This window comes from Chiloscyllium plagiosum, chromosome 13 (assembly GCF_004010195.1).
Source record: "Chiloscyllium plagiosum isolate BGI_BamShark_2017 chromosome 13, ASM401019v2, whole genome shotgun sequence".
NCBI classification, from domain to species: Eukaryota; Metazoa; Chordata; class Chondrichthyes; order Orectolobiformes; family Hemiscylliidae; genus Chiloscyllium; species Chiloscyllium plagiosum.
Window position 1 is genome coordinate 13,192,764 of NC_057722.1, and position 22,683 is coordinate 13,215,446.

At 41.3% G+C, this 22,683-nt stretch overlaps 1 protein-coding gene across 6 annotated transcripts in view; it reads left to right on the forward strand.

Moving 5' to 3' along the window:
* The window catches only part of arhgef4 (Rho guanine nucleotide exchange factor (GEF) 4), a 294,049-nt gene that overhangs the window by 255,443 nt on the left and 15,923 nt on the right, over positions 1–22,683 (forward strand). For all 6 annotated transcript variants that reach the window (XM_043701908.1, XM_043701907.1, XM_043701909.1 and 3 more), the window contains 6 exons: positions 404–583; positions 3,920–4,152; positions 8,357–8,486; positions 11,400–11,531; positions 19,730–19,973; positions 21,216–21,293. In XM_043701908.1, the coding sequence (XP_043557843.1) occupies positions 404–583; positions 3,920–4,152; positions 8,357–8,486; positions 11,400–11,531; positions 19,730–19,973; positions 21,216–21,293 (997 nt within the window). The remainder of the gene's footprint in view (positions 1–403; positions 584–3,919; positions 4,153–8,356; positions 8,487–11,399; positions 11,532–19,729; positions 19,974–21,215; positions 21,294–22,683) is intronic.

Sequence of the window (22,683 nt, forward strand, 5' to 3'; positions counted from 1 at the left end):
GTCCTTCCCCTTGAGGGAAGGGGACATTGTCTGGTATAATTGTATAATGGTATCGATGAAGATAGATAAAACTGATAAACTGGATAATGTAATTTGATATTATCTGGTTATCTTGAAGTTGGAGTGTAAGATCTGAGCAATAATAAAACACTAGCCACATAGAAAATTCTTCATAAGCAACCCCACAGCCTGTTGTCAAGCATCAAGGTCTTTCGCAATGTAATTTTAATTAGTACAGATTGCTCTAGACATACAATGAGTCTTTGAACTGGGGGCTGAGCACAATAATAGGTCGAAACAAATATTTGAGAATTATCCATTAATCTGCAAATGCAAGAGCCATTCTGCTCCCCTCCAGCCCTCAGAGTGAAATGTGCAGTAAAATTACACATTTTTCCCACAGGGTTATGTTAAGCAGTGCCGAAAAAGGACAGACATGTTCACAGAGGAGCAGTTAAGGACCATCTTTGGGAACATTGAAGACATTTACAAATTCCAGAAGAAATTTCTTAAAGGTCTGGAGAAGAAGTTCAATAAAGATCAGCCCCACCTGAGTGAGATTGGTTCCTGCTTCCTTGAATATGTGAGTAGTTCTGACTCTTCTGCTTACACACACAAGTAATTCGCTGAGGGGCAAAATAATTTTGGTTCTTCTCTATTTGATTTTTTAATAGCAGTTTCAACAGAAGTGTTAGAATCAAAGACTCTGAAATATAATGAGAGTGCGGGAAATAATTTCCATTTATGGACTTTAGACCTTCTCAGTCATTGAAGCTCTATTGAATTGCACAATAATAACAATTTCCATTTATATAGCATCTTTTAAATAGTAAAGCATCCCAAGGTGATCCACAGGATCAATTGCCAAGCAAAGTTTGATGATGTGCCACATATATTGGAACAAGAATCCAGAAACCTGGGTCAATGAGGCAGGTTTTAGGGAGCATCTTAAAGGAGGGTGGAGAGGTATTAAGGCAAAGGCATTCACGGAGGAACTTCCAGATCAGGCCCAGGATATGAAAGCTGACAGTGGTGAAGTGAAGAAAATCAGGGATGCACAAGAGGCTAGAATAGGAGGTGTGTAAGAATCTTGGAAGGTTCAGACTGGAAGAGATTACTGGAAGAGATTATAGGGAAAGGCAAGACAACAGAGGATTTGAAAACAAGAATGAGAATTGCAAAATTGAGATAGTACCAGTTTAGATCAGTGAACATAGGATGAATGGGACTTTGGAGGAAGTACAGTTTTAAATATTGGCAGTACAGTTTTAAATGTCATCTGGCTTTACAGATGCTAAACGGTAATGGACACCTACCAGAAAACATTGGAATGGTCCAGTCTAAAGGTAATAAAAATATGAATGAGGGTTTCAGGAGCAGATGAGCTGAAGGGGGAGCTGAGTCAGGAAATATTACTGTCATGAAAGTGGACAGTCTTCTTTGAGAGGATATGTGGTAGCAAATTGAGCTCAGGATCAAATTAGATCCCAGATTGCAAACAATCTCATTCAGACTTGAACAGTATCTAAGGATGTTGCCAGGGAACAAATTTTATGGAATGTTTACAACTGTTTTAATGCAGGAAATGTGGCAGCCAATTTGAATACCAAGAGCAATAAAGTAAATGAAGAGATCACATGTTTAGGTGTTATATTTTGGTGTTCTATCAGTAGGATATATAAAATATCAATGACTCAGAATAGCTACAGCACAGAAGAAAGAGAATTTTATTCCTGCACAAACAGTAATGTCAAATTGGTTTGGCACAGTGCCACAGTGGTTAGCACTGCTGCCTCACAGCGCCAGAGACCTGGGTTCAATTCCCGCCTCAGGCGACTGACTGTGTGGAGTTTGCACATTCTCCCCGTGTCTGCGTGGGTTTCCTCCGGGTGCTCCGGTTTCCTCTCACAGTCCAAAGTGTGCAGGTTAGGTGAATTGGCCATGCTAAATTGTCCGTAGTGTTAGATAAGGAGTAAATGTAGGGGTATGGGTGGTTTGCGTTTCGGCGGGTTGGTGTGGACTTGTTGGGCCGAAGGGCCTGTTTCCACACTGTAAAGTAATCTAAATGACAGGTCCCCAAAATAGTAAAATAACCCTTGGTACGTACACCGCCAAGTCTCTGTTTAATTGTGCATAGAGATGGACTCTGCTGTCAGTCATTCCACTAATGGCCATTTCTCAGTTGTTGAATGGACCACTCAACTACAGCAGAGATTTGAATGTTGCTGGAAAAACACAGCACATCACATAGCATCTGAGGAGCAAGAAAATCGACGTTCCGGGCAAAAGCCCTTCATCAGCCTTTCATTCTAATCTGACTGTAATCTCCAGCATCTGCAGTACCCACTTCTGCCCACTCACCTACAGCAGCCAATTAAGCCAGTTAAGGCCACACTTCGTGGCCATTTTCAGATGTCATTTCTTTGGCATCAGACCATTTCAGCACTGTCCGCATACCCGCTTTGTTTGAAGGTTGGCAGCATCCGAGTGCCAGAAGGCCATCAGTGGGGCTTTCTGTGATAGGCCCAACAACTAAGTTGCAGACATGAGAGGTCGAAGGCTAAAACCTTTCATGTGAAGGAGTTTCACATAAGTGCTGATTGCGCTAACAGCACTGGACCTTCTATCATTGCAAGTTTTGAGCAGGCAATTATCTGAGTGTACTATTTATCTTGCTGTTTTGCCTTAGCATTGCCAATCTTTCCTGGTAAAGGTATTGGGTTATCTCATTGTGCTTCCCAGCTTGGGAGCCCACCCTCCTTCATTGGCAACTTAATTTGAACTCTACAAATGCAGCAACAGCACTGGACCTTCTATCATTGCAAGTTTTGAGCAGGCAATTATCTGAGTGTACTATTTATCTTGCTGTTTTGCCTTAGCATTGCCAATCTTTCCTGGTAAAGGTATTGGGTTATCTCATTGTGCTTCCCAGCTTGGGAGCCCACCCTCCTTCATTGGCAACTTAATTCGAACTCTACAAATGCAGCACCTTCACCTTGAGTGTGGACTTTTCCTCCATATTGTGAACAAACTACCAGGTGTCTGACTCTACCCCTTCCCCCATTGTTCCCACACCTTACCTCACAACCATCACCACAGCCAATCAAAATCAAAATCAAATCACAGCCAATCACCACACCAATCAAAAACCCTGGGCTAGCTCTTCTCCACCAACCCAGCAACACTGAAATCCAGTGGAGATCCTGCTTCTGGGTCTGGCTGGTATATGTTAACACTGCTTTGCGTAGCCTCAATATCTGCAAGCTGAGGATTTTGTGTTTTGTGATATGTGCACACAGGGATGAAAATGGGGCAGATAACCAAGACAAAAAGTGTGGCACTGGAAAAGTGAGTCAGGCAGCATCCGAGGAGCCTAAGCTCTTCATCAGGAATGTGGGGTGGGCCCAAGGGGACTAAGAGAGAAATGGGAGGGGGCTGGGGCTGGGGGGAAGGTAGCTGAAAATGTGATAGGTAGATGAAGGTGGAAGTGGAAGTGATAGATTAGAGTGGAGGGTAGAGTAGATAGGTGGGAAGGAAGGTGGACAGGATAGGACTATTCAAGAGGGCGATGCGGAGTTAAGAGGGTTGGATCTAGGATAAAGTGGGGGAGGGGAAATCAAGAAACTGGTGGAATTGACATTTATCCCGTGCAGTTGGAATGTCCCAAGGCAGAATATGAGGAGTTCTTCCTCCAGGCAACAGGTGACAAGAATTTGATGGTGGAGGCGGCCCAGGACCTGCATGTCTTTGGTGGACTGGGAAGGGGGGTGTTGATATGTTTGGTCACAGGGCAGTGGGGTTGGTTGGTGTGTGTGTCCCAGAGAGGTTCTCTGATAATGAAGGTCAGCCCAACTCACACACCAGTTTTTTTACCATGTGAATTAATTGCTGACCTTCCAGTGCTGCTGCTTCTTTTCAGCAGACAGATTTCCAGATATACTCCGAGTACTGCAACAACCATCCTAACGCTTACACCGAGCTCTCCAAACTCATGAAGATCAACAAGTACGTGTACTTTTTCGAGGCATGTCGGCTGCTTCAGAAGATGATCGACATCTCACTGGATGGCTTTCTGCTCACACCAGTCCAGAAGATCTGCAAATACCCACTTCAGTTGGCAGAGTTGCTCAAGTACACCAATCCAGAGCACAGGTAAGGACTAAGTGAGCTGACACTGTGCAAGTAATACTCATGGAGGGAATCAGCACTTAAGAAAACCAGAGAACTCATTGAGTGAACCAAGTGGATATTTTTAAATCAAGAAACTGACTTTTGGTTCTCCTGTTGTCAGAGTAGTGTAGATAAACTCACAATCAAAGCTAGAAATTAGGTGAGGCAACAGCCTAGTCGTATTATCACTAGCCTTATAAATTCAGGGACCAAGGTAATGTTCTGGGTTCGCAATCCCACCATTTTGGAATTTGAATTCAGTTTTTTGTTTAGAAGCATCTGAAATTAAGGGTCTATTAATGATCTTGAAGCCCTTGTCAATTGTTGGAAAAGCCCACCTGGTTCACTAATGTCTTTTAGGGAAAGAAACTGCCATCCTTATGTAATCGGTCCTGTATGTGACCCAGACTCACAGTCATGTGGTTGAGTTTTAATTGCTCTTTGGGCAATTATGGATGGGAAATAAATGCTGGCCTGCTTAGTGATACCATATTCCATGAATAAATAAAAGAAAAAAAATTACCTGGGCCTTCCTGCCTGATCCTGACAGTGAAATGTATATGATCCCTGTAGGGGTGCACAAATCATTCCCCTTACAGCCTCAGCAAAAGCCACTTCTAATGGTTGACTGGTCCAGTTCGGCTGAGAACTAGATGCTATCCAAAATTAATTGCAGTCTTAGTGATGGTCTTCTAATTCACCACTGTGGTCCCATTGCCCTCCCATGCAGGGTCCAGATCTGCAATTGGGCTCAATGTCAGGATCATCCTGATCTTTGAATCCATTAGGAAAAATATTTACTTGAATGGTGAGAGGCGAGAAATTGTGGAAGAGCAGTTGGATTAAAAGCTCATTAAAAGCCAGTGTTAATCAAACAGGTTGATGGAATGTTAAACCGAATCTCAAAAGTATGCAAAAATGTGGGTGTTATGATTTAGTTATAGTGGTTAAGATGTAACTAAATTGAGGTGTTTAAATTACTTTCGTAATTGAACAGGGTGTATAAGGAGAAGTTGGTTCTTAGACTAGAGAATCCAACAAGAGGATGGGTAACTCTCAAATCAGAGCTATGCTCAAAATTAGGCAATGCTATTTCAAACAATGGGCAGTAAAAATCTTGAATTCTTCCTTCCAAAAGGGTATGGATACAAGGTCAATTGAAACTTATGAGACTGATGTCCGTAGGTTTTTAGTTGGAAAAAATATCAAGAGATGCTATGTAATGTCAGATGAATGAGCTTGAGTTATAGATCAACCATAATCAAATTGAATGATAAAACAGGCTACAAGGGCTGAATGGCCTGTTTATGTTCCTAGTAATTATTTGGTTCATTTGGTTCCTTAATACAAATTGTACTAAAGAAGCTATATTTCAGTGCTAAATACTAGTTTCTAATACACCGCCCTGTGGCCAACCACTTTAACTCCCCTTCCCACTCTCCCAAAGACATGCAAGTCCAGAGCCTCCACTGCCAAATCAAAGTCACCAGCCAACTGGAGGAAAGTTACCTCATCTTCTGCCTCGGGACCCTACAACCACACGGCATCAATTTTGACTTCATCAGTTTCCATATCTCCCCTCCCTTTATCTCATCCCAGATCCAACCCTCAAACTTGGCCCTGCCCTCTTGACCTGTCCTACCTGTCCATCTCCCTTCCCACCTATCTGCTCCACCCTCTCCCACCTGCATCCATCTATCGCCTTCTCACCTACCTTGCTCCTAATCCTCACTATTTATCTCTCAGCCCCGTTCTCCCTCCGCATTCCTGACGAAGGGTTCATGCCTGAAACATCAACTCTCCTGCTCCTCGGATGCTGCCTGACCTGCTGTGCCTTTCCAGCGCCATACTTTTCGACTTTGACTTTCCAGCATCTGTAGTCCTCACCTTCTCCTAGTTGCTAATTCAGACCTATTGATTCACAGCCATAAGTTATACTACTGTGGGTAAACATGGGATTTAAGTACAGACTGAGAAATGGAGAGGAAGAAAGTTTAGAGGAGATGTGGGAAAAACCTTTTCATCCAGAGGGTGTTAGAAATCTCTGGCATATAAGGGTAGTAAATGCAGAAACCTTTATAACATTTAAGAGTGGCACATGTATGGAATGAGCTGCCAGAGGAATTGATGGAGGTTAGTACAATTGCAACATTTAAATGATGGGTGTATGAGTAGGAAGGGTTTGGAGGGATATGATCCAAATGCTGGCAGGTGAGACTAGATTGGGGTGGGATATCTGGTCGATATGGACATGTTGGACTGAAAGGTCTGTTTCCTTGCTGTACAGCTTTATGACTCTTACATATTCAGATGTGCACTTGTGATGCCGAGGCATGCAAGGCTATGGATCAAATGCAGGAAAATGGAATTAGAATAGTTCGGTGCTTGATTTTGACTGGTGCAAATGTGATTGGCCGAAGGACTGAGAGCCTTTTTTCTGTTGTGTAAATCTCTATGTATTTATGAGTTATGTAGGTATAAATAAAACAATAATTTGTTGAGCTCTTTGTTCTGTGTCCACAGGCTCAGATAATATCTACATTTCTTGTAGATGTAGTTGTTAATAGGTTGAGAAAATCTTACCTCAAAATGGACATCCTTCATCATGAGTTATAAAGAAAGGCTGAATGAACTGGGACATTCTTCACTGGAGCGTAGGAGGTTGAGAAGTGACCCTATAGAAGTTTATAAAATCATGTCTTTTCTCGAAGATGGGGGAGTTTCCACACCAGGGGCACATTTTTAAGGTTAAAGGAGAGAGATTTAAAAAAGATATGGGGGCAATTTTTTTACACAGAGTGTGGTTTGCAAGTGAAATGAACTTCCTGAGGAAAGGGTGGATGTGGGCACGATAACAACATTTAAAAGACATTTGGATAAATACATCAGTTGGAAAGGTTTAGAAGGATATGGGCCAGGAGTAGACAGGTGGGACTAGTTTAGTTTGGGATTATGTTCGGCATGGACTGGTTGGACTGAAGGGGCTGTTCTCGTGCAGTTTGACTCTATGATATGTACAAAAATTAAACAGTATTTCAGGGAAGTGGAACCATCATAACTCACAGAAACACACTATAATGAAAGACAAGGCATTAATTCCTGAAACTAGAACCTAAACTGGTTGCATTATCATACTCATGCAGCTGTCAAAGCAAAACCAACCAAAATTTTGTATGATTTAGAATGCTTTATTATCCTGGTATGTAGAGTCATAGAGTCATAGAGATGTACAGCATGGAAACAGACCCTTTGGTCCAACCTGTCCATGCCGACCAGATATCCCAACCCAATCTAGTCTCACCTGCCAGCACCCGGCTCATATCCATCCAAACCCTTCCTATTCATATACCCATCCAAATGCCTCTTAAATGTTGCAATTGTACCAATCTCCACCACTTCCTCTGATAACTCATTCCATACACGTACCACCCTCTGTGTGAAAACGTTGCCCCTTAGGTCTCTTTTATATCTTTCCCCTCTCACCCTAAACCTATGCCCTCTAGTTCTGGACTCCCCGACCCCAGGGAAAAGACTTTGTCTATTTATCCTATCCATGCCCCTCATCATTTTGTAAACCTGTATAAGGTCACTCCTCAGCCTCCGACGCTCCAGGGAAAACAGCCCCAGCCTGTTCAGCCTCTCCCTATATCTCAAATCCTCCAACCCTGGCAACACCCTTGTAAATCTTTTCTGAACCCTTTCAAGTTTCACAACATCTTTCCAATAGGAAGGAGACCAGAATTGCACACAATATTCAAACAGTGGCCTAACCAATGTCCTGTACAGCCGCAACATGACCTCCCAACTCCTGTACTCACTACTCTGACCAATAAAGGAAAGCATACCAAATGCCTTCTTCACTATCCTAGCTACCTGCGACTCCACTTTCAAGGAGCTATGAACCTGCACTCCGAGGTCTCTTTGTTCAGCAACACTCCCTAGGACCTTACTATTAAGTGTTAAAGTCCAAGGTTCATAGATTGAAAAGCTGGAACAGGTGGCAGTAAAAAAAATAAATGTCCGCACACACGTATGATATGCCTCACACAAATAAAGTGATTTATATCAGATCAAATGGGTGGCAGTTTTTCTTTGAAATCATTCAGATTGTATTTGCAGAGGGTTTGCTTCCATTATTGTGTATGTTCCCTCCTGTAATATATGATAATTAATATCTTTCATCCAGAGATTACAATGATGTGGAGGCTGCATTGAATGCCATGAAGAACGTTGCCAAATTGATTAATGAGCGCAAGAGGCGGCTGGAAAACCTCGACAAAATTGCCCAATGGCAAAGTTCAATTGAGAACTGGGAGGTAGGAGCCCAGACTCTGTTTGCCATCATCACACATTTTGTTTACTTGTGATCTGTAGATTTAGCTTCACTTTCCTTTACAGTAAGCATAAATTGTTTTCTTTCATGCCTGCATTCTTTTGTTTTGCTTAACGCCACAGTTATTTAGTTACTTGGCCCAAACTGACTATCCTGGATCCAGTTCTCAGCTGAAGCCGTTCACTAACCCATTTGCCTATCCTTTCTCTATACCATTCCTTTGTCAATTATTTATTGATTTTCCTTTCATATGCTGTTGGAGGTTCTGCAAAGGTTGCTCCATGTGGTAAAGCATTCCATGATCCACTATATTTCTCAGTGCTCATAACTTGTCCTTTTGTTATGTTAGTGATAAACTGAGTTTATAGGCTAGATTCCACTGGAAAACTCAGTCAGACCATCAGAAGAAAATATATTTAATGGCTAGTCTGGCGTCAGCTCACTGATCATATTTCAGTTTTGCTTCTAGTATGCACTCAGCACATACAACACCTGGTGTGGGAGTAGAGATGGCAGAGAGTGGGAGACCGTGATTGTGCACCATATAGAGTATTAACATGGGTAGGCATTGACATTTGCTGAGAGCTGTATTGCTCAGGCTCTGTCAGTCTTCAGGAATACTCTGTTCTTGCAAATGTTAGGCTGCATTTCATGATGCATCAGGGATGGATTGTTAATTGGGAGAATCCGGACAGAACTCCAGTGTGAATACATCCAGTGACCCTCAGCCCAGGAAATTGATTCATGGCTGTGTAGTAGATGTAAGGTTGTGAGGAAGTCAGCTACTCTGATCAAGGAAGAAACTGCCACATGAATCTCCTTCTCACTGATTCATGTGCTTACTGCAACAGTTCCTCATAATTGCCATCACAAATGTTTTGAAACTTTGCTAACTCTCTTCCAGTGGTGTTAAAATAATATTTTGGCACGGTGGCTCAGTGGTGAGCACTGCTGCCTCACAGTGCCAGGGATCCAGGTTCAATTTCAGCCTCTGGTGACTGTGTGTGTGGAGTTTGCACATTCTCACCCTGTCTGCATGGGTTTCCTCCAGGTGCTGTGGTTTCCTCGCACAGTCCAAAGATGTGCAGGTTAGGTGAATTGGCCATGCTAAGTTGCCCATAGTGTCCAGGGATGTGTATGTTAGGTGCATTAGTTAGGAGTAAATGTGGAGTAATAGTATAGGGGAATGGGTCTGGGTGGGATACTCTTCAGAGGGTCGAAATGGACTTGTTGGGCTGAAGGACCTGTCTCCACACTGTAGGGATTCTATGATTTCACATTATTCTCATAACTAAAATAAACTCCTGAGAAATCCATTTAAATACAGATTGCATTTACCTCATATGGAGTGGATAATCCTATTATAATCAGTGCTTTCGGGTAAGTTTGGACACTGCCTGATTTTGAGTTGGACAGTTGATTTTCTCCAGTTGTCTGCCTGGAGCTTCTCACCAATGAAACTGGATATGTGAAGATTGGCAAATTGAAAAACTATATATTCTCCATTTATGTTATGGGGACATTATTCATTAAAGGTTTTCAGTGGAATTTCATCAAAATCCACCTGACCTAACCATTCCGGATTCCTGGGACTTGGGAGTGAAAGGTAGAAACCTATAGGGTACTCCCTGAGTTGGATAGTCAGCAGTTAACAATTCTATCTTTTTCTTCAATGCCAACATGTGAAGCACACAAAAGTTCTTCTGTTTGCTTTGATGGGACCATGCACATGCCAACACTCATTTGCAGGTTCAAATTAAGTAATACCAAAACATTTTCCTCCAATTTCCTCAACTTATACAGCCCTCTTGCAACACTGGTAATGCTACAACGGAAGAGACAAGGGACTTCCCGAAACTCCTTGCATGACGGAGCAGATTGTAGTTTGCATCTGGTCAAATACTTGCCTTGACATTTAAATCTCCTACACCTACTTTCTGACAAGGTAATGGAAGGTGTGGTGTTGTGTGAAAAAAAATCACTTTTATCGAGGTGCTGTAACCATGTTCCTGTACCATTAGCACAGTGCTCTGTTTTAAGAAGAATCCTCGAGGGTGTGTTCAAATCTACCTTTCTGTTGTGTCATGTGCTAATTGCTTGGAAGCTACAATGAAATAAAACATTTTGTTGATTCCATGATTTGTTGCTTGTTATGCAATTACCATGTAGCTGCAGGGAGGTGTAACTAATACCACTCAATATCAATATAAATCTCCCTGAGATAAATGACCTATAGAATGTGCTTGAGCATGTAATTTAGTTTCAGGGTGCAGGAAATTGATCACTGAAAAGAAATATTGCTGATTTGTAATGCTGATAAATGACCTGCCCGTTAGAGAAGTGGTATTGATTGTGGAGGAATTGACATATCTTTCCAGCGTTTTTACCATGGTGCATGTGGTTTCAGTTTTACATTGTGGTCTAATGGGAGAGAATTAGTAAAGTGCCAGCTCATAAGCAAAATGGTCACTTTAGCAGCAACTGAAAGATAGCGATTTAACAATTTGACTGTTGGTCTAAAGTAGGGCTTCAGGCCAGTTCGCACAAGTAACTAAAGGACTTTTACTGTGAAAACCCATTGCATTTTGAAAACATCCCTGCTCTCTTCCAATTTTAACTTAGCATGAACTGTGATATGATCACTGGCACAATACTTGCAGTTGAAGAAAAGCTTGCATATTTTCCCCACTCCACACAAGTCAATTTTAAGGTTAAGTAGCACACCAAAGGTGCTTCATTTCTGAGGGACAGGTATAATTTCAGTTACTACACAGTTTTTATTACTGTCATAAATGTTGTATGTTGGAGGTGCAAAGGCTAAGTAATCCTATTTAGAAGGGATCTCTCACAAAGCATTCCAAATTGATTCTTATCAGATCTTCCTTTCTTTCTTTAGGGTGAAGATGTTTTGGCTCGAAGCTCAGAGCTCATCCATTCTGGTGAATTAACAAAAGTCTCCCAACCTCAAGCCAAGAGCAAACAGCGAATTTTTTTCCTCTTTGACCATCAGGTGGTCTTTTGCAAGAAGGTAAAAATACCATCTGAAGCTACGTAAGCCTTCTCAATTTGACTTTATTATGGAGGTCATCCAGGCAATTTGGAAAGGAAAAACATTACCTCATGAGAATAGGTCAAGGTTCATTCTGTTTTCCTCCCATCATCCTGGTTAGAATTGTTAGAGCACAGAAGGAAGCCATTCAACCTATTCTGCCTGCACTGGTTGTATTGCCTAGTGCCAGATTCCTGCCTTTTCCCCTTACCTGTGCACAGCACTTCAATCCAAATAATCATCCAATGCCCTCTTGAATGCTTCAATTGAACCTGTCTCACCACATTTCCAGGCAGTGCGTGCTGTACCCTAACTACTTTCTGTGTGAAAAAGCTTTTCTCACCTCACCTTTACTTTTTTGGCACTTCATTTAAATCTATGCTCTTGGTCTTTCTTTTTTTTTACAACTTGGAACAGCTTCTTATCTATCCTGTCCAGCCCATTCATTATTTTGAAGACCTTTGTCAAATCAAAAATCTCTACCAAATCTAATCACTGGTTAATTAATCACTGGTCAATCAATAGCAGTTAATCACTATTGATTAGGGTCAGACTTAAGGCAAAGAAAACCAGAATGTGTATAAGCCCAAAATCCTTTTCCCTGTAGCCATACTACAGTAAAGAAGAAAGGACATGCATTGATATTTGATATATATCCCAGTCAAATAAATGTTTTAGAATCATTGTCATTGGTGGAATGTAGGAAGCATATCAGCCAATTTGATTTACTACTGCCATATGTATCGAGGTACAGTGAAAAGTATTGTTTTAAGTACTTTACAGGCAGATTGTACGATACAAGTGCATCAGGGTAACAGAACAGAGTGCAGCATACAATGTTACAACTGCTGAAAAGGTGCGCAGAGAGATCAGTATTAGCATTAAAGGGGTCAATTCAAAAGTCTGATAACAGTGAGGAAGATGTCGTTCTGCAATGTGATAATGACTAGATACTCTGTTTGCAGTTTTGTTGATTGAGTGATAAATATTTGCTACCATGCTGCTAATGGTATTATTCCCTTTTGCTCATCTTTAAAATGGCCTAATGGAATATTTTGTATCCACCTGAGAAGACAAGAGCTTCATTTTAATATTTCATCTGAAACACAGCATCTCAAACAGTGCAGATGTTTACTTGTGCTGTACAAAAATTCCTGCCAAGATTTTGTGTTTAAGCTTCTGGTTGAGACTTGAACCCATGACCTACTGACTCACAGCTCAAAGTGTAACATAGAGGTTCACTGAGGACAGAGAACCACTGTACCACCGTGACAATCAGGGCCTGTTTAAAAAGTGAATAAGGCAAAAGATGGAGAATTACAGACTGACTAGCCTAACCACGGTCATGGGTAAGGTTCTGGAATCTACTGTGAAGGATGAGATTTCTGAATACTTGGAAGTGTATGGTAAAATAGGGCAAAGTCAGCATGATTTCATTAAAGGGAGGTCATGCCTGACACATCTGCTAGAGTTCTTTGAGGAAGTAATGAGCAGGTTAGACCGAGGAGAGCCAATGGATGTTATTGACCTGGACTTCAAGAAGGCATTGGATAAGGTGCCACAAAGGAGGCTGTTAAGATTAGAGTGGTGCTAGAAAAGCACAGCAGGTCAGGCAACATGCGAGGAGTAGGAAATTCGATGTTTTGGGCAAAAGCCCTTCATCAGGATGAAGGGCTTTTGCCCGAAATGTTGATTTTCCTGCTCCTCAGATGCTGCCTGACCTGCTGTGCTTTTCCAGCACTAGTCTGGTCTTGACTCCAATCTCCAGAATCTGCATTATCCACTTCTGCCACACAGGAGGCTACCGAGTGTCACATAAGGGCCCATGGTGTAGAGGCAAGGTGTGAGAATGGGTCCAAGCTTGACAGTCTGGCAGAAAGAAGAAAGTGAGGATAAAAGTGTCCATCTCAGGATAGAAGCTGGTGACAAGTGGTGTTCTGCGAGCTCAATGTTGGGACCACAACTTTTCACGTTACACATTAATGAACTAGATGAATGAACTGAGGGCATTCTGGCTAAGTTTGCAAATGATACAAAGATAGGTAGAGGGACGGCAGCATTGAGGAGGTGGGAAGGCTGCAGAAGGATTTGGACAGGTAGGAAGAGTGGGCAAAGAAATGGCAGATGGAGTGTGAAAGTGTAAGGTCATGCACTTTGATCGGAAGAATAGAGGCATGGACTATTTTCTAAATGGGGAGAAAATTCAGAAGTCTGAAGTGCAAAGAGACTTTGGAGTTCTAGTCCAGGATTCTCTCAAGGTAAACATGCAGGTTGAGTCAGTAGTTAGGAAGGCAAATGCAATGATGGCATTTATTTTGAGAGGACTTGAATACAAATGCATGGATCTACTTCTGAGGCTCTATAAGGCTCTGGTCAGACCATATTTGGATTGTTGTGCACAGTATAGGGCCCCATATTTCCTAGCCCGAGAGCATGTTAGAGGAGGTTCATGTGAATGGTTTCAGGAATGAAAAGCTTAACATATGAGGAACATTTGAGGATTCTGGGTTTTATGCTCGATGGGAGTTTAGAAGGATGAGGGGAGATCTAATTGAAACTTACAGAATACTGAGTGGCCTGGACAGACCAGATGTTGGGAAGATGTTTCCATTGGCAGGAGAGACCAGGACTGGAGGGCACAGCCTTAGAGTAAAGGGAAAACCTTTTAGAACATAGATAGGGAGAAACTTCTTCAGCCAGAGAGTAGTAAATCTGTGGAATTAATTGCCACAGAAGGCTGTGGAGGCTAGGTAATTGAATATATTTAAGACTGATATAGATAGGTTTTTGATTATCAAATGGATCAAGGGTTATGGGGAGAAAGTGGGAGAATGGGGTTGAGAAATTTATCAGCCATGATTGAATGGTGGAGCAGACTCATTGGGCTGAATGGCCTTATTTCTGCTCCTATGTTTTATGGTCTTATCATTGTTTCATCATAACATTAATAATTATTGACTGAAATTAGCCTAAAGAAGACTGAGAAATAAATTTAACCAAGTACCAACTCATTTTCTCAGTGTCATTTGTCCTTGATGGTTATAGGTCTAGACCCTGAAATAAAAAGCTTAGCACTTTTCTGCTGAACAAACTTATTTTTCAGATTGAACAGAATTTTAAAATGTATAAGAACAGAAGTATTATTGGCATTCAGGATTATTTTAAATGATTGTTTTAAAATAGTAGCAAGATTCACACATAAGAATGTAAATCGACTTGGATGATATTTAACATTGTATTTTCTGAATACAGTTAGTAAGAGAGTAAGAGGATGACAAACAACCACAAGCATTTCCATAGCCTTTGCTCAGCTAAAATATTAACATGTGATTCAATCCCACTAAGGTTCACAGGCAAATTGGAACCTCATTGCAAGTGCTTCATTGATTCACAATCTGGGGAACCTGGAATATAATGGCAGCCAAAGTTGCTGTTCAATCCAGGCCAGTTTGCCTGTCTAACAAGACACAAAAGTGTGATATTAAGAAGAATCATGTTCAGCTGTTTAGTATAAGTCTTAGTGGGAAACTTGCTCAGAGCACAGTTTCACTCATTGCTCCATATTAGCAATGCTTACTAGTGAATGCTGAAATGAATGTATATGAAAAGTGCCACAAAAACGTATGAATTATATTTTCTCTCAGTTTTAATGTTATTGAGAAGTTTATACAATCACAGAATTGTTACAGTAACGAAGGAAACCATTGAGCCCATAGTGTCTGCACAGACTGTCTCTGACTATTTAGACTTGGTGCCAGACTTGTGCCTTTTGTTATTTCTATTTAAATAACCAGCCAATGCCCTCTTGAATGCCTCAGTTGAACATTTCTTGAGCACACTTCCAGGCATGACATTCTAAACTCAGATCAGTTGATGTGTGAAAAACTTTTTTCCTCACTTTGCATTTGCTTCTTTTGCAAAACACTGTTCTTGGCCCATTTGTTAATAGGAACAGTTTTTCCAGTCTACTCTGTTCTAACAAATCACAATTTTGAAAACTTCTATCAGGTTGCCCCTCAACCTCTCCAAAATAATCATCCCCATCTTCTCCAAACTATCTTCATGGCTGAAGTATCTCATTCCTAGCGCCATTCTCTTCTGCACTTTCCATTGCATTTGCATCCTTCATATAGCTTGCCACACAGGACAATACACTTCTGCTGAGGTCAAACTAGTGTCTTAGGTGGGGTCAGTGTAACCTCCCTATTTTTGTTGTACTCTATACCCCTACTAAGGAAGCTTAGCCAAGAATAACACCACCACTCCTTTTTATTTGTTTCCATCTTTTCTAACCAGAAATATTCACACTCAGTGCTGTCCTCCTTGAAGCAAATCTCTGATATTCCCACAGCATCATCATCCCTCAAGGCAAACCCCCAATCTTATTAACTATATTCTGTGTATTCACATACATAAAACATGATTTTGCAGCTGTCCAGGACATTGAGTAGGCCATGTTTTGGAATACTGCTTTCAGTTTAAGTCCGCCTGCTATGGGAAAGATGCTGTGAAACTTGAAATGTTTAAGGAAAGATTTACAAGGATGTTGCCAGGGTTGGAGGGTTTGAGCTATGGGGAGAGGCTGAATAGGCTGAGGCTATTTTCCAGAGGGTCAGAGGCTAAGGGTGACCTTACAGAGCTTAATAAAATCATGAGGGACATGGATAGGGTGAATAGCCAAGGTCTTTTCCCCGGGTTGGGGAGTCTAAAACTAGAGGCCATAGGTTAAAGGTGAGAGGGAAAAGATTTAAAACTGACCTAAGGGGCAATTGTTTCACGCAGAGAGTGGTGTGTATATGAAATAGGCTGCCAGAGGAAGTGGTGGAGGCTGGTACAATTGTAAAGTTTAAAAGGCATCTGGATGGGTACATGAATAAGAAGGGTTTAGAGGGATATGGGCCAAATGGGACTAGATTAGGTTCGGATATCTTGTCAGAATGGATGAGTTGGACCACAGGGTCTGTTTCCGTGCTGTATATCTCCAAGTCAGTGACTTTATAACCTTCATTGTTTTTATTCACTCATTGGGTGTGGACATTGTTGGCTGGCCAGCATTTATTGCCAGTCCCTAGTTACCTTGAGAAGTTGGTAGTGAGCTGCATCCTTGAATTGCTGCAGTCCACATGCTACAGGTTGAACCACAATACCCTTAGAGAATTGTTAAATAACATTTGTGCATACAAATTCCAGACAATTACCATCTCCAAGAAGAAAAAAATCTAATCACTGTCCCTTGACATTCATTAGTGTCACAATCACTGAATCCCCCACTATCAACATTCTTGGTATTACCATTGACCAGAAACTCAACTGGGTTCATCATGTAAACACAGTGGCTACAAGAGCAGGTCACAGGATAGGAATGTGGTGGCAACTAACTTACCTCCTAGCTCCCCAAAGCCTGTCCACCATCTGTAAGGCACAAGTCAGGTGTGTGATGGAATTTTCCTCACTTGCCTGGATGGTTGCAGCTCCAACAACATTTAAGAAGCTTGATATCATCCAAGAAAAGGAGCAGCCTGCTTGATTGGTGATGAGCTACCCTCATGAACCATTGTAGATTGATCCACAATGTCATAGGGAAGGAATTTCAGTGTTTTGGCCCAGCAGCTATGAAGTAGTGGCCATGTATTTCCAAGTCAGGATGGTGAGTGGCTTGGAGATGAACTTGCAGATGGTGGGGTTCCCATGTATCTGCTGTCCTTGTCTTACTAAGTGGAAGTGATTGTGAGTTTGGACGGTGCTATCTAATGATCTTTGGTGAATTTCTGCAGCAAATCTTACAGATATTACACACTGTTGCAATTGAGTGCCAATGGTGGAGAGAGTGGATGTCTGTGGATGTCGTGCCAATCAAGCAGGTTGCTTTGTCCTGGATGGTGTCAAGCTTCTTGAGTGATATTGGAGCTGCATTCATCCAGGCAGGTGGGGAGTATTTCATCACACTCCTGACTTATGCCTTGTAGATGCTGGACAGGCTTTAGGGAGTCAGAGGTGAGTTACTTACTGCAATACTCATGGCCACTGACCTACTCTTGTTCGCCACTGTGTTTATATGCCAGTATAGTTATGTTTCTAGTCAATGGTATCCCCCAGGACTCAATGATGGTAACACCATTGAATATCAAAGGGCGGTGGTTAGATTGCCTTGCATTGAATGTAGTCATTGCCTGACATTTGTGTGGTTACTTGCCACTTTGCAGCCCAAGCTAGGATATTGTCCAGATCTTGTTGCATTTGAACATCGATTGCTTCAGTATCTGAAGAGTCAGGATGGTGCAATCATTAGTGAACATTCCCACTTCTCACCTTATGATGGAGGCAAGGTCATTGATGAAGCAGCTGAAAATGGTTGGGCCTTTAATAATACTTGGAGGAACTCCCACAGAGATGTGATGGAACTGAGATAACTGATCTCTACCAACCATAGCCATTTTCCTATGTGCCTGTTATGACTCCAACCAGTTTTTCCATTGATTCCCTTTGATTCCAGTTTTACCAGGATGCCACACATGTTCAAAGCTTAGATATCAAAGCTATCACTCTCCTCTATCTATGGAATTCAGCTCTTTTTGTCCATGATTTAACCAAGACTGTAATGATGCTCAAGAGCTGAGTGGCCCCAGAAGAACCCAAACTGGGTGTCACTGAGCAGGTGATTGCTGAGCAGGTGGTAGTACCATTGACGACACTTTCCATCACTTTACAGATGATCGAGAGTAGACTGATCGGACAGTGACTAGCCGGGTTCAATTTGTCCTGTTTTTTGTGTGCAGCACAAACCTGGGCAAGTTTCCAAATTGTCAGGAAGATGTCAGTGTGGTACCTATACTGGAACAGCTTGGCTGGGAGAGAGGCAAGTTCTGGAGCACAAGTCTTCAGTACTATTGCCAGAATATTGTCAGTGCCTGTAGCCTTTACACTATCCAGTGTTTCCAATCATTTCTTGATATCATGTGGAGTGAATTGAATTGGCTGAAGACTGGTACCTGTGATGCTGGGAACCACTGGAGGAGGTGGAACTATATTATTGCTGTCAAAGCTTCAGCCTTATGTTTTGCACTGAAGTGCTGGGCTCTTCTATCATTGAAGATGAGGATATTTGTGGAGCCTCCAGTGAATTTATAATTGTCCACCATTCACAAATGGATGTGGCAGGACTGGAGAGCTTAGATCTGATCCATTGGTTGTAGGATTACTTAGCTCTGTCTATCACTTGCTCCTTATGCTGTATTGTAGCTTTACCAGGTTGACACCTCATCTTCAGATGTGCTTAGTGCTGCTCCTGGCTTGCCCTCCTGCACTCTCGATCTCCTGGTTTGATAGTAGTGGTTGAGTAGGAGATACGTGGGCTATGAGGTTACTGATTGTGTTGGAGTACAATTCTGCTGCTGGTAGTGGACCACAGATTCTCATGGATGTCCATTCTTGAGTTGCTAGATCTGTTTAGACTCTGTCCCATTTAGCAGAGTGATGGTGCCACACGACACAATGGAGGATATTCTCAATGTGAGGGCGTGACTTCATTTCCCAGAGGACTCTGTACGGTCACTCTTACCGATACTGTCACGCACAGATGCATTTGCAGCAGACAGATTAGTAGAGGTGAAGTCAAGTATATTTTCCCCACTTTTATGCACCATGGGATTACTCTCCCAATATTATCTTCTAGTTCCCACAGCTCCGTTGATTGTTTAAGCCCTTTCACCACCAAGTTATTGTGTCCTATTTTAATCAGAATGTTGATGTTAAATAGTTACATCCATGAAGCGCCTTTAAATGCCTACCTCTTCTGTTTTACCTAGTTAGTTCAGTAGAACCAGTTAAGCCGTACATTTAGCTGACCAGACTTCAACCTCTGGAATTCTCATCTGAAATCTTTCCTCCTGTATACAACATTCTTCTTCCTTAAGATCCTCCATAAAGGCTATCTCTTCAGCCAGGTTTTTAGCCACTTTTCACAGCATGCCCAGCTTTATTTTGACGTCTATTTATAAGTGCCTTGGAACATTTTTCTATTTTAGAAGCACTTTATAAAATGGAAGTTGCGGTTTTTATTATAGTACAATAAAGTGCACTGAGGCTTTTTGTAAAATGTTTTGAAATTCTAATATTATATGGGGTGAATGGGTCATAATCTGTTCAGTTTTACAATCTGAGATGTCACACTTTCATAGGACCTCCTGCGTCGTGACATCTTATACTACAAGAGCAGGATAGACACAGACAGCATGGAAGTCGTAGATGTCGAAGATGGGAAGGACAAGGACTTCAACATCAGTGTCAAGAACGCTTTCAAACTTCAAAACAAGTTCACTAATGAAGTACACTTGTTCTGTGCAAAGAAATCATCAGTCAAAGAACGTTGGCTTCAAGCCTTTGAAAATGAACGAAAACAGGTTCAACTTGATAAAGAGACAGGTAAAAATCTTGTTTGTGGAACTGTTGGCAGGTTGAAACGATTTTACTGAGGCTACTTGTGTCAGCTGTCATCTCCTTGAATATAAATTCTATGAAAGCAATTACATCCATGCCACCATTAGTGTGCCTTTCAGTTTCTTCATTCATGGGATGTGGTTGTCTCTGGTTAGGCCAGCATTTATCATCCATCCCTAATTGTTCATGAGAATGCGGTGTTAATCTGTCTTTTAGAATCATTGCAGTTCATCCACAATGCTATTAGGGAAGGAAAGTATTCTACCTTCTACAAAGCTATGAAATTCTGCTTGGCATGCAATATAGTTCTCAACAAATATCAGGAGGTGACTTGCATTATTCCCCACTGATCATGCCTTCCCTCTGTTGGAGTTGCTGATGTACTGTAGTGTGCACCTCTCCCTTTCCATCTTGCCTTAATGCCATATCATTTATTAGGCTTCAGCTCAGAGTGCAATAGATTTATATATTTATACTGATGAGCAATTGGTAGTTAACCACCTGAGGGCAGTTAATAACCCATGACTTGAGGATTTATGCTGGCTGAATATAACTACAGCTAAGGGCTTTGTGGTACTGTCCCTACCCCTGAACTGAAAGACCTGGGTTCACTTCCCACCTGCTGCAGAGGTGTGCAATAACATCTCCAAACAGGTTGATTAAGTTAAAGAAAGAACATTATAACTGCTTCTAGTGTGAAGCTACTTTACAAAATGGATCCACTAAACATTTGTATGTGATTATAGAGAGCTGGGAGGATGGTTTGCCCTGCACACGTACATTCAAGTTGCCAATGACAAAGTGATTAAAAAAACAACAGTCCAGCTTGGAACTATCAATTTGCTCATTCTAGAGTGCTGCATCAGTGCACAGCATCTACAAGTAATAAAATAAAACATTCCATAGCTGGGTTCAACTATGAATCTTTATGATGCCCTCCTGGTTATTCCTCTTGGAAATGGCATGCTCCACCACAAATGATTCACTTTCTGAGCTGTTACTTATCTACTAGCAACAAAGTGCAATACCAATGAGATCCCTCATTAATATAATTGTATTGTTTTCTCCTTCATTCACGACATATCAGATTTGTTTTCCAGAATTAACGCTTGGATATGTATTTCACATTGTTCGCTTGTCTTTCAGAAACGCTGTCCATCATTATTGAATGGGGCATGCTTGATTTTACAGTTGTGTTCATGAGTAATCTTTGTGCTTTTTCTTAAGGCTTTGCTATCACAGAAGTTCAAAAGAAACAGGCCATGATGAATGCAAAAAAATCACATCCGACTGGGAAGCCTAAAGGTGATTTTTCGAATTTAATAAAGTTATCACTGCATAGTCATCTACGAAGCAGGCATTGCAATTCATGGTTTGATCTAGAAGTTCATAATAAGTGCAATACACTATTTGTATTTTAGTCAAAGTCTTATCTGGATAGTATAGCTGGAAGGACAAATTGATCAAATACATTTTTAAGACACATTTGACATACAAATAAATATAAAATACAAACAATTTTAAAGTAAATTTGAAAGAAAAGGGTGATCCAGAGGAATATTTTGCAGTGTTAGAGAAGATCCACAGATGGTGCCAATTGGTTACTTCCCAATGAGAAAACAAGAAAATTAGTTTTCTAAGACTATTTGTCCTTCTCTCTGAAATGCATTGCCTGTGGGTGTGTTGGAAGTAGATTTGGTGGAAGAAATCAAAAGGGAACTGGATTATTAGCTGAAGAAGAAGTATGTATAAGGTTATAGGAAGAGTGGCTGTGGATTAATTGTTCCTCAGACAGCCAGCACAAAATGACCTGCTTCTCTGCTGGAACTGTCTTCTGGTTTTATGATTCAATCATGACAATACTTCAAAATATATTTTATTGGCAGTAAGGAGCTTTGTGCTATCTATCCTGAGGTTGTGAAAATCCATATCAATGTGAAGTTTTTCTTTCTTGACAGCAGCAGACAACAGCGAAATTCCAGATATGAAACTTAAAAATAAGCATTTCATAAGGGAAACATTTCATGCAGTTTGTACTAAATTACATTTTAAATTTTCCAAACCAGTGAGCCCTTTCTTCAATGGAGCATTGCTAAGAATGTAAGCCACAAAACAATTATCTGGGTTACCCATGTCCTAACGTGGGGTATATTACAAGCTTACTGAATGAATAATGAGAGTGGGAAAAAAAACTTTAAAATTGTTGTGTCATTATTCTAGCTGTGGTACAATATCTGGGCTAGTTATTTGAGCACATCTGTTTTTCTATTCTTTATCCATGGCTGTCACAAACATTGGTCTCCATTTTGCTACTGAGCACGTCTAAATTTGGAACATCTCAGCCCTCATAATTCTGTCATTTTTCGGTTCTTATGGAAGGACGAATATCTTAAGCAAAATTTTCATTTGACTTGAGCTTTCTAGTGGTCTAACTGTTCTGCCTCACTACATACACAATTATATTCTGCTACAGAATAAAGGTAAAGTCACCATAGTCCCAGAAGGCTGCTGTCTTGTTAGAGAGACAACTGGTTGTGGCTTACCTTAAGGATCACCACACCTCAGGTGAGAGGAGAGGTTGAGAAGAAGAGTCCTTCATGGTGCCGGATTGGACCCATGCTGTTGGGGTCCAATTGCAAACATTGCATTGCGTTGTAAACCAGCCACCCAGCCAACAGAGCTAACTGATCGCAGG